Source organism: Pistacia vera, unplaced genomic scaffold (genome assembly GCF_008641045.1).
Source record: "Pistacia vera cultivar Batoury unplaced genomic scaffold, PisVer_v2 Contig342, whole genome shotgun sequence".
Lineage (NCBI taxonomy): Eukaryota > Viridiplantae > Streptophyta > Magnoliopsida > Sapindales > Anacardiaceae > Pistacia > Pistacia vera.
The window spans coordinates 137,122-154,290 of NW_022196160.1; the positions used below are offsets into that span (position 1 = coordinate 137,122).

The window sequence follows — 17,169 nt, forward strand, 5'->3', positions numbered from 1 at the left end:
TAATTTTGAGTGAAAAGACCATTTTACCCCTAATGAAAGTTTAAGAGATTTTCTTCACATTTTTCTCAAAATAACTTTAACAAAATTCAACTAAGGGCCAACCAACCAAAAATAACAACATGCAAGCTCAAATGAGAGCAAATCAATAAACATTCAAGCAATGCAACAATAATTTAACTACATACCTCAAGTGGGGCGTTACAAATTATTCCCCCAAACCTTACCGGCGTATCATAATTTTTCCAAAGATTATTGAGGTTATGAGTTTGATCTTTTAAGAAAAAATAAATAAATTGAATTTTACCATTTTCAGAATGACTCACTTGACATATCTAAATAATATATTTCTATAGAGTTTTGCTGCATGAAAGGGAACCGCGGTTATAAACAAATAAATAAGAAAAAAGACAGCTACTATACAGCATATTTGAGGAAGTTCATTTTTATAATTATTTTGACAAAATAATACATTGGTTTTGCATACATCATGATATCAAATAATGTTTTATATATAGGTGATATTGCGGTAACACTATCACTGTGTTGAAAATTTCAACTTAATTGTCACGTGTTGAAATTTTCAACATGATGAATTCTTAATTTGATTAGAGATTATGGTAATAAGACGTTTCCATTTTTAGCTAAACGAAAGTATTTATGTATGCTAACCAATCTCTGGGTGAATGAGTAGTTTGATAGGGACTCTTAGGTGTATTACTCAAGAGATCATAATTTCGAGTTTCTCCTCGATTGCTAATAGGGGTGATCACTAGAACTCTTACCCGATCGGTAGTTTAGGGGCACGGAGATTAATTGAGGTGCGCATAAACTGGCCTAGACACCTCGGTCATAATAAAAAAAGAAGTATTTCTGTCGTCCAATATTTGTGCCCACATGTTCTCCTAAAAGTCTTCACGTTATTTTATCAAAATGTTTCTGTTCTTGAGGCACAAATAATTATTGTGTAATTGACTCTTAATTGTTATAGTTGATTAGAAAGTTATCATCTTAGTTCATTAAATTAATATTGCAAACGTTCACCTGCAGGCTGGAACTTAATTTCTTGATATTTAAGAACCAGGTAAAATTGTTTGAACTTTATCTAATAGTTTAAACTTTATAATCGAAGTATTAATTTATTGAATAGAAGAAATGTGTAACATCAGAAGTAAGACTACGTAAAAATACAAGTGAAAATTGAAATGCTTCAAAGAAGTTTACAATAATGAAGTGTTGCATTAAAGTAAAAAAATCTGGCTCCAGAATGTAGTCAACAAATATTGTCTGTCAACATTGTGCTTTGATGGAGTGGACTTGCTCCGAGTGGAAACAGTAACTTGTTTAGTAAACTTTGGGTGGTGGCGGGGAGTTGTAGTAATAAGGTGGTGGAGGTGAAGGAGAAGGTGGTGGTGGTGGTGATTTGTAATGGTAGGGAGGAGGGGGTGAGGGAGATGGTGGAGGTGGAGACTTATAGTAGTAAGGAGGTGGAGGGGATGGAGAGGGAGGAGGTGGGGGTTTGTACACATAAGGAGGAGAAGGTGATGGTGATGGTGGAGTGTAACATCTACTGAAAACTGTACAATGCATGCATAATAATAATAGAAAAGTTGGGCCCAAAGTTTTCTTTTCATTAATAATACATATGTCTTTTATACACAAATAGTACTGTTTACAAAAATGCATTTTAAAAGACAAAACAGGGGAAACAGTGTAGCTATTCCTCTTCGCTTGCCGACGCCCCTCCGACTGCATCATCACCTAGAACCTGCATCCACAAAGGAAAATAACGGGGTGAGCACAAATAATGCTCAGTAAGTAAAACTCTCTAACTGTCTGTCCCCGTGTGTAACTCTTAATTCTTTCCTTTTCTAATTCTGTTTCTGTTTCTAATAACATCATGGCCTCATCTTACCGAGGTCACGCCGGATGGCGTTCACACAGCACCATCTCACTCTCTATAGCTATCGGTGGAATTCCACACAGTACCAACCCTTCTTAGTGACTACCGAGTGAGATCACAAAGCACCACCTCGGTTCCTCCTAACTATCGGGTGGAGATCACCTAGCACCTACCCGTTCCTCATGGATTTTGGTAACGATCACCAGCATTTACCCGTCTCTAGTCACTATCGGGTGATGGTCACAAAGCATCAACCCGCTTCTACTGCCGTTGGATGATGATCACAAAGCATCAACTTACCTATCTCTTAACTAACCGGATAGTGGTCACAAAGCATCTACCCCATTTCTATTACTCATTGGGTGACGTCACAAAGCATCGACCCATCTCTCTAAGGCTATTCGGATGATGATCACAAAGCATCAATCCGATTCCCATAACGGTCGAGTGATGATCACAAAGCATCATCCCAACTATACTACTCTTCTAATCATTTTATTGTAGCTTTTTCAATGCTCTCTACCCTAGAGCAATTTTACCCACTAAGCTCTCTACTCATAGGGTAATGCATACACCATTTCCTTACACTTTCTTAGGTCACTTTTCCATGTACAACTAGTGCCTATGGATGGTTCATCTTCACCAATGCACTTATGAGATGCCAACATGCAAGTTGCAAGATTAAGGTTCATTACTCACACTCAAACCTCTATTAGGCATTTCATCAAACCTCAGTGCACTATAAAACTCTATCATAGCCATGATTCTAAAACTTTTCTTAACCATCCAAAATGGGGAAAAACCCCTTCACAAAGCCACAAAACCTGCCATAGAAAACCTTCCAAAAAGGGATACATAATACCCCTAATTCCATCTCAACTACCTTGCCAAACCAACACCCATTTCTCAAATTTGCAAGGTATAAACAATCACAAAGCATAGAAATCTCTATTTAATCCTTCATACATGATATTACATGCACATCACATACATACATCATTTCTATTAAAACCCTAATCAAGAAAATTCATAAATCTCAACTTGGGTTGGGTTTTACTTACCTTGTTAAGGAGAGACTTCACAAACTCTTCCTTTCACTTGTTTAGCTTGATTTCTCCTCTAATCTTAACCAAAAGAATGAAAACCCTCACACACCAAAATGAACTAAACTCACAAATATCACAACTTAAGGAGAAATCCTTACCTTAGGAAGCCCTAGGTTCTTTTCTACTCCAAATCACTTCAAAAACCCCTTGAAAACTTTGATCAAAAGAAAATAGAAGTTGAGAGGAGAGAATGAAGAGTCACTTTGAGAAGAAGAAAATGAGGGGTTTCTTTGATTCTAATTCCTTTTAATGAAATATAAACACACTCATTCCCATTTTTGCCCTTGTTCTACTTTGGGAATTCCATTCATATCCTTTGATTCATTACAAACTCACCCCTAACTCAACCTATTCTCCATGAAAAATCCTTACAATTAACTCCCCACTTTTCCTGCTAATTAGGGGTAGAATGGTCAAATTGTCCTTAAGGAAGACAATATCTAAAACTCAATCAACCTTTTATTCGGCCTGTCGCCGCGGCGAAGAAACCTCTGTCACCGCGGCGAAACTGTCCAGGGAGTTTCCCTTGGTTTCAACACATCTTCGCCGCGGCGAAGCTTCTTCTTCGCCCCGGCGAAGCACGGCAGACTGAACTTCTTCTGTTTTCAACCAATTTTCAAGGCAAACATTCAACACAACACTCAATCAAACAATAATGACAAAAACCAACTCGATTAAGGGCAAAAGAGGAAACAATAACAACGTACCTCAAGCGGGGCGTTACATGGAGGAGCTGACTTGTAAATGTATGGAGGAGGAGGTGATGGAGAAGGTAGTGGAGGAGACTTATAAATGTATGGAGGAGGAGGTGAAGGCGAGGGTGGTGGTGGTGATTTGTGGACATATGAAGGAGGTGGTGATGGAGATGGGGGTGGGGGTGACTTATAAATGTATGGAGGAGGGGATGAAGGAGAAGGTGGTGGTGGCGACTTGTAAAGGTGTGGAGGAGGAGAGGGAGATGCAGGAGGTGGGGACTTGTAAACATAAGGAGGTGGAGGTGATGGAGATGGTGGGGGAGGAGATTTGTACACATATGGAGGAGGAGGTGATGGTGATGGAGGTGGCGGTGACTTATAGACATATGGCGGAGGTGGTGAAGGAGAAGGTGGAGGTGGTGATTTGTAGACATATGGAGGACTTGGTGATGGAGACGGTGGAGGTGGTGACTTGTAGTAATACTGGGGTGGAGGAGATGCTTTTGGAGGTGGAGGTGATTTATAGTAATAAGGAGGTGGAGACGAGTTGCGTGGTGGTGGCGGCAACTTGTAATAGTAATGAGGTGGAGGCGGAGAAGGTGGTGGAGGAGACTTGTAATGATATGAATACGGTGATTTATAGTAATAAGGTGATGGTGATGCATAAGTGTAAGGCTTATAGTCATAATCAGCAACAACAATATTGGTAGCTACCAAACATATTGCCAATGCACAGACCAAATGAGGCCAAATGTTGGCCATTTTGCCTTTACGTGTCTCTCCATTAAATATTTGACAAATTTAAACCTTGAAGCAGTCAATTTTATACTGCATGAAATATAATTATATATGAATGATAATCATAACTAATAACATACATTAGCGATTGTAATGCAAGAAAAAAACAGGTTCAGTGAATAGAGTTTTTGTATATTTGTTTTCAAAAGCTGTAATCTTCTGTCAATTATATTAAAAAAATAATACCGCTGAGTTTCAAATTAAAAAGAAATTAATTAATCAACTATTTGTGTTTATTCTATTTTTATTTATTTTGTATAAGGTCAATTTTAAATGTTAGTGTTATAAAAACAAGAAACCAAGGAATTACCCCAAGATGATGCAATTTTTTTTTTTTTTTTTTTTTTTTTTTTTTTTTTTTTTTTAAGAACTCCTACTAAGAAGAAGTCTCAATTCTGGTTTATTAATTAATAGAGCAGAGAGCACTGACGATAATACCTCTGGGCTTAGCTAGACCTAGGAGATCTTGTGTTTGAGACGCATGAGAGATATGTACCACATTTGTGCAATTATCTTAATTCATTGGACTTGTAGAGTGTTTCGTGACCATAAGGATTAAACATGCTCAAATGTGAGTTTGAATACCTTAGATCCCTAAAAAATAAAAATAAAAAATAAGATGAAATCAAGTCATTTACTCCCTCCGTTCCGAAATAAAAGCCGTTTTAAGCAATTGCACACTTTTTATAATAAACTAATTTTTTTTTTTTTTTAATGTAAACAAATTTTCTCTCTCCTACTCCATCTCTTATTGATTCCTCTTTCTGAAAGTGCGATAGGAAATTTGTTGGTTTCCCCGCCTATGTAAAAGTGTTAAAGTGTACTACTCTTTCATCTCTTCCATCTTTGTTTTTTTGCTACTCACCATGGCTGAACAATGTTATAGTAGAAGTGTGCTTGGGGAAATCGATTTGAATGTTCTTCCAACATTAGAAGCTGCGAATGAAGTTGATGACATAGCTGAGGAAGTTAATACGCATGTGAGCCGAAAAAACATCACAGATGAACAAAGGTAGCAAAATAGCAAAAAATGTATCCGCTTTTAAGAATGAAAAGAAAGACTAATATGACTTGTGGATACAAAGGATTAGCCTTCATTTTCAAATTTTCCAGAAGCTGTATAAGAGCTGGAGCTGAAAATGGAGAGAAAGAAAAGAAATTGTTAAAGAAAAATGCAATGAAGAAAAAGCAATGATGGGAAAGTTGTGTTAAATGGCGTTTGAAAGAGAAAGAAAGAGAGGAGATGAGGGGCCAGGGAAAGAAAAAGAGAGAGAGGACACGAGGGGCCCGAGAAAGAGAAAGAGAGATAGAAGACAGGGGCCATACGTCGAGAAAGAGAGAGAGGGTTGTGTAATTTTTTGGTCAAACAAAATTTATTTTGGAAAAAAATAATAAAGTTAAAACGATGTTTATTTCGAAACGTAGGGAGTAATTATTAATAATAATGAAACCCTATTAGGATGAGAAAATGCTGAAGCTTTGACTCGCGTTGACTGTCAAGAGCTCACTGTTAGAGAGTTTGTTAAAATTGTTTTATGTTTCTGTTATTCTATTAATCACATGCATTAAGCTTGTTAATGCAGTTTTGTATACATACAACGCTTTAGCGGTTATTGAATAATAAGAAAGAAAACCGATTACTCTCTCTCCCTTAAAATTTTCTCTTTAATTTTCCTACAGTTTCTTGCATCAAATCAGAAACCTGATTTCTCATTTGGTATCAGAGCCATCGACAAACGTTACAATGGCTGATTCCTCTTCCTTTTCTTCTCTCATTAGCAAAACTGACAAGAATACAAACTCCAGACCTACGTCTGAAATAGTCAACTTCGATAGTTCATCTTCAATATCCTCTTCAACTTTGCCAATTATTTCTCCAAAATTGACTCATGATAATCATCAGTTTTGGAAATCTCAGGTGTTATTTGCTGTTGGAGCTCACGATCTTGAAGAACACTTGATTGGTTTGATTGCTTGTCCTGCCCCTTTCATAAGAACACAATCAGATAATCTGAATTCAGAGGTAATAAAAAAACCTAACCCTGATTATATTCTTTGGAAGAAAACTGACAAATTACTGGTTAGTTGGTTGTTATCGTCAATCTCAGAGTCAATGTTTGCTGTAATTTCAAAGTGTTTGTATGCTATTGATATTTGGCTCACCTTAGAGAATGAAGTCATCACTGAATCAAGAGCCAAAACTCTTCATGTTAAGAGTCTTTTACAGAACACAAAAAAGGAAAATATGAGTATGCACAATTACTTTCTAAAAATGAAAGGCTTTGCCGAAAATTTAACTGCAAGTGGAGTCATTGTAACAGATGAGGAACTTCTCAATTATATTTTAGATAGCCTAGAATCGAAATATGATGCTGCAGTTGTGAACATTACTACTAGATTGGAGTCAAAAATTGACCCTATTTTTGTCCAAGAAGCACGAATTGTGTTACAAAAACTTGAGCTTAGGCTAGAAAGAGCAAATATTGCAATGAGTTCAGTTATTCACAATGAATTCCATGGTGGTTTAGCCAATGTAGCCACTCTTTCCATTAATAATGATATCAAGAAATCACGGACCAATCAATCCTCTTCATTCCCTACTGAATTTTCTCATTTTCACACAACATCATCTCCTAGACACCAAATCTCTACCTTTAATCCTACCTCCTCATTTAACCCTTCTACTTTCAATCAAATGCCCCACCTTACTGCTAATCCAAATCAGTTCTTATATTCCACTCCTCAAAATCAGTTCCAGAATTAACAACTTTCTGGAGGATTCTTGGTGGCAGGGGAAGAGGCCGAGGAGGTGGCAGAGGGAAACCTATTTGTCAAGTATGTGGCAAAACATGACACTTGGCCCTACACTGTTATCACCATTTTGATGTAAATTACACAAGAAACATCTCATTGATTAGGGGCAACTTTAATTCTCCTGGATATATAAGATCACTTACTTTTAACCCTAAACATCAGTATCCCAGTTCTGGAAATCAGTATCTTGCAACTACAACTCATCATTATGCACCAGGATTATAGTCAGGCTCATCAATTTCTTCACAACATACTCCAGATCATGGAACCACGGCTGTGAACACCAATAACCAGTCAAGCTCATCAACATCTCCTCATATGCACAATCAAGCATTGATTGCACAGTCTCAGCAGTATAAACAAACTCCAACAACTATTAACTACATTGCTACACCTTCCATGGTTCAAGATAGTGGTTGGTACATGGACTCTGGAACCACAGACCATGTTACCTTAGATTTCTCACAACTCATGGGCAATGCCAACTATGTAGGTAGTGAGCAACTCCATGTTGGAAATGGTGAGCTTCTATCCATTACTCATACTGGTTTTGTTACTTTACTTTGTCCAAATAGAGTCTTACACCTTAGGAATGTTTTATGTGTCTTGCATATCACAAAGAATCTTCTTAGTGTGTCTAAACTAACTAAAGAAAATGATGTTTCGGTTGAGTTTTTTACTGATTCATGTGTGGTAAATGACAAGATCTCCAAAGCCATTCTTCTTCAAGGAATGCTTAAAGATGGCCTCTATTGACTACAAGTTCCAGCTCTAGTCACTTCTTCTTTCATGGCTTCTTACCCCAACTTCAAGTCTAAAAGCAGTTGTCTTACTTCATCTCTCCACTCTTTTAATAAAATAGTACCTGCATCATCTACCAAACACTCACAGTTTCCTATCTCTATTCCCTTTAATAACTGTACTCCAACATGTAATATTCCTTTTAATAACACTAATGTACAACATACTGACTCTTTTGCTTCAGATTCTATGCACTCTGTAACTGATTACAATACTATCAATAAACTACATAAGTTTGAGTCTCTTCTAGAACAAAAAACCAATGTTATATTATGGCATAAAAGGGTTGGCCATCCACATATGGCAGTCCTTACAAAAATCCTCAATGAATTAAAAATTCCTCATCACACTAAGAATGACATTACATTTTGTCAAGCATGCAAGTATGGGAAGTTACATCAGTCAACTTATCCCAGGTCTCCATTTCATGCATCTAAACCCTTAGAATTACTATACTTTGACCTTTAGGGGCCTTCCTTAGTCCCATCACTTGAAAGGTTCAAATATTACATCCAATTTCTGGATGATCACAGTAGATTCACTTGGCTTTTCCCTTTAAAAGCCAAATCTAAAACTCAAGCTATTTTTAAGCAACTTCATGCCTTGGTTGAAAAACAATTTGATACCTCAATAAAATGTGTTCAAACCGATTGGGGTGGAGAATATAGAAGCTTAGTTCCCTACCTTCAAGAACATGACATTCTTTTTAGGCATCCCTGTCCTCACACTCACCAACAAAATGGTAGAGTGGAGAAAAAACATAGACAAATTGTGGAACAAGGTCTTACCTTGCTTGCCTAAGCCTGTATGCTGCTTAAATTCTGGTGGTTTGCATTTCAAACTACAACCTATCTCACCAACAGACTTCTCACACCAGTTTTGTCACATTTATCTCTATTTCAGGTTTTGTTTCACACTTTACCAAATTATTCGGCCATCAAAGTCTTCGGTTGTGCTGTTTACCCCTTTCTTGACCATACAACAGTCACAAATTCAATTTCCATACTACCAAATGCACTTTTGTTGGGTATAGTTTACATCACAAGGGCTATAAGTGTTTGGATCCCTCTGGTCGCATTTATGTCTATCAAAGTGTGAGTTTTGATGAAACTGAATTTCCTTTTCAATCCACTAACACATTTGTTTCTCTGTCTTCTAATGATTTAGTCCAATTTGACTCTCATTCACATTCTTTCAATCCTTCTGTGTGGCATATACCTCTATCTACTTTACCTTCATCTTAACATTCCAATATGCAGTCTATCCTCCTAATGATCCTACCACACTTAATCAGTCTAAACTACCAGATACATCACTTTCTAGTCCAGATCTTCGAACAATCTCCACTAGTCCTACCACACTAAATCAGTCCAACACTTCAGATACATCAGACTCTACCCTAGTTCTCCAACCAACCTCTTCTTCTAATGAGTCTCCTACGTTTGATCCTTCAACGCATGCCAATACTCCTCATTCTATTCCAGACACAAACTTATCAAATCAGTCTCAAACCACCATGCTGTCACCTCAAACTTTAGTTCCAATGAGTCTTATGACTTTATTCCCTTTTATATCTCTTTGCCTCTTGCCAAACCCTACCCTTCATCATTAAATACACATCCTATGCTCACTAGGTCTAAGACTAGAGCCCATAATACTGTCTTAGTTTCCTCCCTTGACACCAAAGAACCAATTACAGTATCAGAAGCTCTCACTCATCAATCTTGGAAGGCTACCATGCAAACTGAATTTGATGCCTTGCTGACTAACAACACTTGGGAGCTGGTTCATCGTACATCCAAAATGCACCCAGTTGGTAGTAAATGGGTGTTTAGAATAAAGTACAACTTTGATGGATTTGTTCAAAGGTTCAAAGCTAGGTTAGTGGCAAAAGGTTTCCAGCAAACTCCAGGTGTAGACTACTTGGAAACCTTTAGTCTTGTAGTAAAGTCTCCCACAATTCGTGTGATTCTCAGCTTAGCAGTGAATAATGGGTGGGATATACAACAAGTTGACATCAATAATGCGTTCCTAAATGGTGAACTTACTGAGACAGTATCCATGACTCAACCTAAAGGGTTTGTTAACCATGCACACCCTCATCATGTATGTAAACTAACCAATGCTCTTTATGGCTTAAAACAAGCGCTAAGAGCCTGGTTAGAGAAGCTAAAAAGAGCATTTTTGCAGTGGGGTTTTACACATTCTGTGGTAGATTCAAGCCTCTTTGTTTATAAAAAGGATGACAAACTCATGTATGTCTTGGTTTATGTGGAAAACATATTACTCATTGGAAATGATCCTACTTTAGTACAAGCTACTATTCAAGACTTAAACATTCAATTTGCCTTAAAAATCTTAGGATCTTTATGGTATTTTCTTGGCTTTGAAGTATCCAGAAATGAGTCAGGCCTTCATATGAATCAAGCAAAGTATGCCAAAGACCTTTTGGAAAAGACTAACATGGGAGAATGTAAGCCTTGTACTACTCCTATGGCTCTCGGCACCAAGTTAACTTTGGAAGACAGTGAGCCTTATGAAAATTCAGTTCTTTATAGAAGCACAATAGGAGCATTCTAGTACTTGACTTTATCTAGACCTGATATTGCCTATTGTGTCAACAAATTAAGCCAATTTCTCAAAGCTCCCACACAGCTACACTGGCAGGCCTGCAAAAGGTTACTTCGGTATATTAAAGGCATATCTAACTATGGCTTACAATTCACTAAAAGTCACAGATTAAACCTGCAGTGTTACACCGATGCTGACTAGGCAAACAGCCTTGAAGACCGTAGGTCCACTAATGGTTGTTGTGTCTTCCTTGGGTCAAATCTACTTCAATGGACATCTAGAAAATAGAAGGTAGTAGCCCTGTCATCCACTGACCACTGAAGTAGAATACAGAGCTTTGGCTCAAGGTGCTATAGAATTGGCTTGGTTTTGTAGTCTCTTCTCTAAACTTGGCCTTCCTCTGTCAGATATTCCAGCCATCTAGTGTGACAACCAGAGTGTTGGATCATTGGCCTCTAACCCTATCTTCCATGGCAGGACTAAGCACATTGAGATTGATGCTCATTATGTACGAGAGCAATTCACAATAAACTCAAAGTCCAATATGTATCCACTGACTTTCAAAAGGCTGATATCTTTACTAAAGCTCTTCCAACTTTTAGGTTTGAATTTTTAAGGAACAAACTTACCATACAAGCTCCTTACAGCTGAAAAGAAGTCCCTTGATGAGTTCCTTCTACTGCTGAGCAGTTACTACATTAGTGAATGCTTTAATAAGGAAGTGATTGAGAAAGTTTAGTTTAAAGGTGGATGTTAGGATGAGAAAATGTTGAAGCTTAGAAAGTTGACAAACACTGAATACTTCAGAGGTCCAGTTTACGGGTGGATGTTAGGATGAGAAAATGCTGAAGCTCAACCACTACTGAAAGTTGACAAACACTGAATAATTCAGGGGTCCATCTTACGAATGGATGTTAGGATGAGAAAATGCTGAAGCTTTGACTCATGTTGACTGTCAAGAGCTCACTGTTAGAGAGTTTGTTAAAGCTATTTTCTGTTTTTGTTATTCTGTTAATCACATGCATTAAGCTTGTTAATGCAGTTTTGTATAAATACAGCGCTTTAGCTGTTATTGAATAACAAGAAAGAAAACCGATTACTCTCTCCTTTAAAATTTTCTCTTTAATTTTCCTACAGTTTCTTGCATCAAATCATAAACCTGATTTCTCATTAACCTAGTGATTAGGGTTGAATTAGTCAAAATATCATCTTATATATTTTATTTATTTTTTTTTTTTTCCCAATTATATTATAGAAATGAAGACAGCTAGGAAAACTATTCAAATTTATCTTCCAATGTCACTAATCACTATTAGCTGGTTAGTTGTTGAAATTGTTAAGTTATAAGATTTTATATTATAAATATTTTGGCGAAGCTCAGTGCAACATTCAGTATTATTCCAATCAATGAATCTTTTTCTTAATCGTAATTTTGCATCGATCATTCAACTAAGCAGATATTCTTTATTCTATAATTGTTTAGAGTCGACTAAATAGATATAATCTAATTGACGACTAGTTTGCATGTTTAAGCGATATGACCCTAGATCTCTTTATCGATTAGTTAGAGCTGACTCAAAGGAGGCATGTTTCTATGTTTGAAACCAATGTGGTCTAAATGCTATTCCCTCAGACCTCAGGGGCGTTTCAGGATTTTTCCAAAGTTTTTCAAACTTATTATTCTTGATGAGGTTGGTCACAAGCTCACCAATCCATTAAATTAAAACACAAACTTGTAGGGGTATGAAATTTTAGAATTGAGGTTATCAATTTAATTGTAAGATAAATAAATAAATAAAATGAATTTTTATTCTTTTAAAACGACCTACTTCTAAAATATTTTTATTAGAATAATGCTACACTTACAAACTTTTTATGCAGACTTTCTTATATAAACTGATGTGGCAAAAGATGTTTGGGTAATTTTAAATTATAAATAAACTTTTACTCAATCACTTTTGCCACACCAATTCGTATAAAAAGTTTATAAGCGTAGTATTACTTTTTTTATCAAGTTTCTTGTATTAAAGGAACTGTATATCAACAAATAATAACAATAAAAACAGAATAATAATAATGAAAAAGACAGCTATTGAACTCCCCTTCTTTCTTCTTTATAATATTTTGACCAAAAGAAAAAAAAAATATTTGTTTTTCATACATCTTGATATCAAATAATATTGGAGAAGTAATACTGCTGTAACACTATCACGTGTTGAAAATTTCAACTTAATGATCAATATTTTGATTAATTAATAGCAAGTTGGAAATAAATATAATTAAGATGATGGAAGATTTGAATTTATGGTAATCAGAAGTTTCCATCTGTAGCTAGACGAAAGTATCTGTGTCGTCCAATATTTGTGCCCACATCTTCTCCTAAAAGTCTCCACATTATTTAATAAAAATGTTTCTCTTCTAGTGACATAATTAATTGAATGTGTAATTGACTCTTAATTTTTATAGTTTAGTAAAAAACTATCAGCTCTGTTCATAAAATCAATATCAATAATTGACGTAGAATGTTTTGTAGATGAATTCTTAGATGGGACTGAGCGTCAAAAGCCTAAACTCGGTCAAATCAACTTTAAACTACCATAATTTTTTAATAAGGAGAAGTTACGGGACCCATAATATATCAACGAAAAGTTCGTTTCAAGTCCTATGACATGGTAACCAAGTTCCTTGGCTGGGGAACGTTTTTAGGCCTAAAATCCACCTTTTCAGCATGCTTCGAGACCATTTTAGTTTTTGCGCGTTTTTTCCTATTTTATTTAGGATTTTCTTTTTTTAATTAATTTGGATTTTATTCCTTGTTTATTGGGAGTCTTGTTAGGGTTGATTGTCACCCTATATAAACATATTATTCGTTTTGGGATATTATTCAATGATTATTTAGATTTTATTTCAGGCTTTTAGACCTAAGTTTCTGTGATTGAAACTTGTTTATCAATTCTAAAGATATAGTCGAGTGCTAACCTTGTCATGTTAACTCGCGCTAAAACTTTCTTTCTTTCTTTGATTTAATATTTAAGAACCAGGTCAAATTGGTGCTACATAAATATTTTTTTAAATTCACTTTAATATTAACTATTAACTAGACCTTTATCTAAGAATTTAAACTTTAAAGTCGGAAGTTTCAATTTTTTGAATAGAGTAAATGTGTAACATTAGAAGTAAAACAGTACAAAAATAAGTGAAAATTGAAATGCTTCTATTGTAATTTCTCCTAACTCGAATCAAGCAAACATCAATCAAAACACACAATCAACGCAAATCAAAACAGATTCAACACACAGTATTTACCGTGGTTCACTTGTTCAATATTGAACAAGCTACATCCACGTTGAGCTCTAGAATATGGATGCTCGCTGCACTTACTATTACGATCAAGAATGGTTACAACCCTCAACTCTCTTCCCGTTACAAGATTTCAACCAAGATCAAAACTGGCTTGAGAATAACAAAGATAAACTTACAATCTGAACTAAGAACACTACACCAGGTTCCCACCCCACTAAGAAACACGACTCAGTGGACAGATTATCAGCAGATTTACACACACACAAAGCCCTAATCTTGAACCCTAATCTGGTAACTTTGAGAGGTATCAAACAGAGAGAAGACTCGTTGTTTGCGAACTGAAAGGTTCTCTGTTTGACTCAACTTAAGTCCTCAGCTGTCAGATTTGTTCTCTAACCAACGATCAGGATGAAGTCTCAGCTTAAGTCAAAACGGTGTCGCATAAGGCTTCACATATAACAATCTCCACCTTGAAGCCTTATTCTTTCCTTTGTCAATAACCAGCAGGTGCAGCAAGCAATTCTCATACTCATTCTTTGCTCTTTTGAATTCAGTTGATGTGAAGAATGTTCAAGCAGTGCTTGAACTTTACAGCAGTTACAACTTTGGTTCTTATATCGGATGGGTTTTCTTCAGTTGGAATTTTCAGCAGGCTGACAGTTCCTTTTGAAATCTGGTCTCGGACAAAATGATACTTGACATCCATATGTTTCGTCCTCTCATGGTATACTGGATTTTTACTTAGATGGATGGCACTTAGACTGTCAAAATATACAGTCACAGGGCCATTCATCAAGTTTATCTCTTTCAAAATCCCTTGTAGCCATATTGCCTCCTTGAATGCATTAGTTACTACCACATACTCAAATTCTGTTGTGGACAATGCCACTAATGGTTGAAGCTAGGATTTCCAGCTAATGCAATTTCCACCTAAAGTGAAATGGTAAGCTGTGGTGGACTTCCTTGAGTCACGATCTCCTACAAAATCAGAATCCACATACCCAACAAGATCAAGTGCAGGAGTTCTTTTGCAAAAATCTAATCCAACATGCATTGTAGTGTTAATGTATCTAAGTAACCATTTTAAGGCAACCCAATACTCTATTCCTGGATTTGACATAAACTTACTTAATAGAGATATTGCAAATGAAAGATCAGACCTAGTGCTTATCATTGAATACATCACTGATCCTATGGCACTAGAGTAGGGGATTTTTTCCATTTTAATCGTATCTACATCAGTTTTGGGGGATTGCATTTTGCTTAATGTGAAATGACCTGCTAGGGGCACATTTACAGTTTTAGCATCAGTCAAGCCAAACCTAGATATCAGTTTCTGTAGATATGGAAATTGATGGAGCTTCAGTCTATTTGCTTTTTTATTACTATCAATCATCATCCCTAATATCCTTTTTGCAGACCCTAGGTCTATCATCTCCAATTCAGCATTTAATTTTGCTTTTAATTCATCTATTTGAGGTTTGGACTTACTAATTAACATGTCATCTACGTATAGCAGTAAGTACATTGGTATGTTATTAAAGCAAGCATAATACAAACAGTTATCATAAGCACTCCTAATGAACCCAATTCCCACTATGAAGGAGTCAAATCTCTTGTACCATTGCCTAGGGGATTGTTTGAGTCCATACAAGGACTTGTGCAACAGGCAGGCATGCTTAGGCAGGTTTCTATCCCTAAACCCCAATGGTTGACTCATATAAATTTTCTTTTCCAATTCACCATATAAAAACACAGTTTTAACATCTAACTGTTCCAGTTCTAAATCATATTGAGTTACTGTAGCTAGCATAAGTCTAATTGTTTTAAACTTAACCACAGGAGAGAAAACTTCTGTAAAATCGATACCTACCCTTTGTGTGTAGCCCTTTGCCACTAGTCTTGCTTTGTATCTTGTAGGGTCTGAGCTTGTTAGGCCTTCCTTCAGTTTATAAAGCCACTTGCAGTCAATTAGTTTCTGGTCAGTAGGTTTTGGGACCAGAGTCCAAGTACTGTTCTGTCTTAAGGATTTCATCTCCTCTTTCATTGCTTCCAGCCACTTTTTACTGTCTTTTGAACTCACAGCTTCCTGATATGTCTCTGGTTTAGACCTCAGTATTTCTACCCCAGCCACAAGGGCTGTGTAGATCAAATCTGCATAACTGTATCTGTTTGGGGGCTTTATTTCCCTTCTGACTCTGTCTCTAGCCAGCTGGTAGTCTACTAGGTTCTCATTCTGTTCTTCATCATTGTTCTCAGGCTGCTCATTTTCTTCATATTGGTCCCCAATGTTCTGCAGTATGGTACTTTTTGGTTCTGTTTGTTCAGGTTGTTCTAAGTGTTCTGTCAGGTTCTATGGCTCCACCTCAAATTGTGATCTCTCTGTTTGATTAAGCAGTTTAGGATCTGTTCTTGAATTACCTGCATTGTCAGTAGGCACTTTGCAAGGAAAGATTAGCTCATTAAAGACTACGTCTCGGCTGATTATGATCTTAACTCCTAGTGCATTTCTCCCCCACAACCTATAACCTTTAGTACCATCCTGGTACCCTAAAAAGACACATTTTAGGACCTAGGTTCAAGCTTACCCTCTCTGGTATGTGCATATGCTGCACACCCAAATACGTTTAGGTGGTTTAGGTTTGGTTTCCTTCCAGACCATCTCTCTTCTGGGCATTTAAAACCTATTGAGCTGGATGGACTTCTATTGATCAAATAGGCAGCTGTAGTTAGGGCTTCTCCTCAAAAGGTCTTGGGTAGCCCAGTAGTGAACAGAAGGCACCTGACCCTTTCTAGGAGAGTCCTATTCATCCTCTCTGCAACCCCATTCTGTTGTGGGGTTGCCCTGACATTTCTATGCCTTTGTAACCCCTGATTTTGGCAGTAGGTGTCAAACTCTATGTTACAGAACTCCAAACCATTATCAGTTCTAAGGGTTTTGACCTTTCTATCTAACTGAGTTTCTACAAGGGTTTTCCAACCTTTGAACTTGGTTAGGGCTTCGTCCATAGGCCTAAGAAGGTATACCCATATCTTTCTACTATAATCGTCCACAATGGAGAGGAAGTATATGTTCCCTCCATGTGACTTCACCTTTTCTGGACCCCAAAGGTCAGCATGAACATAGTCTAGACAGTTTGCAGCAAGATGAGTTCCTTTATGAAAACTCATCCTGTGCTAT

At 36.7% G+C, this 17,169-nt stretch overlaps 1 protein-coding gene across 1 annotated transcript; it reads right to left on the minus strand.

Annotated features, from left to right (window-relative positions):
• Positions 1–1,341: 1,341 nt before the first annotated feature.
• LOC116138586 (extensin-2-like) lies at positions 1,342–4,463 on the minus strand. Its single transcript, XM_031424300.1, has 3 exons — positions 3,714–4,463; positions 2,502–2,515; positions 1,342–1,564 (listed from the first exon to the last, which is right to left on the minus strand). The coding sequence occupies exons 1-3, from the start codon at positions 4,461–4,463 to the stop codon at positions 1,342–1,344; spliced, it is 987 nt and encodes a 328-aa protein (XP_031280160.1).
• Between the last annotated feature and the right edge of the window lie 12,706 nt (positions 4,464–17,169).

Excerpts from the sequence above, each read along its gene's own strand:
- LOC116138586 (XM_031424300.1), bottom strand. The coding sequence starts at position 4,463 with ATGGCCAACATTTGGCCTCATTTGGTCTGTGCATTGGCAATATGTTTG.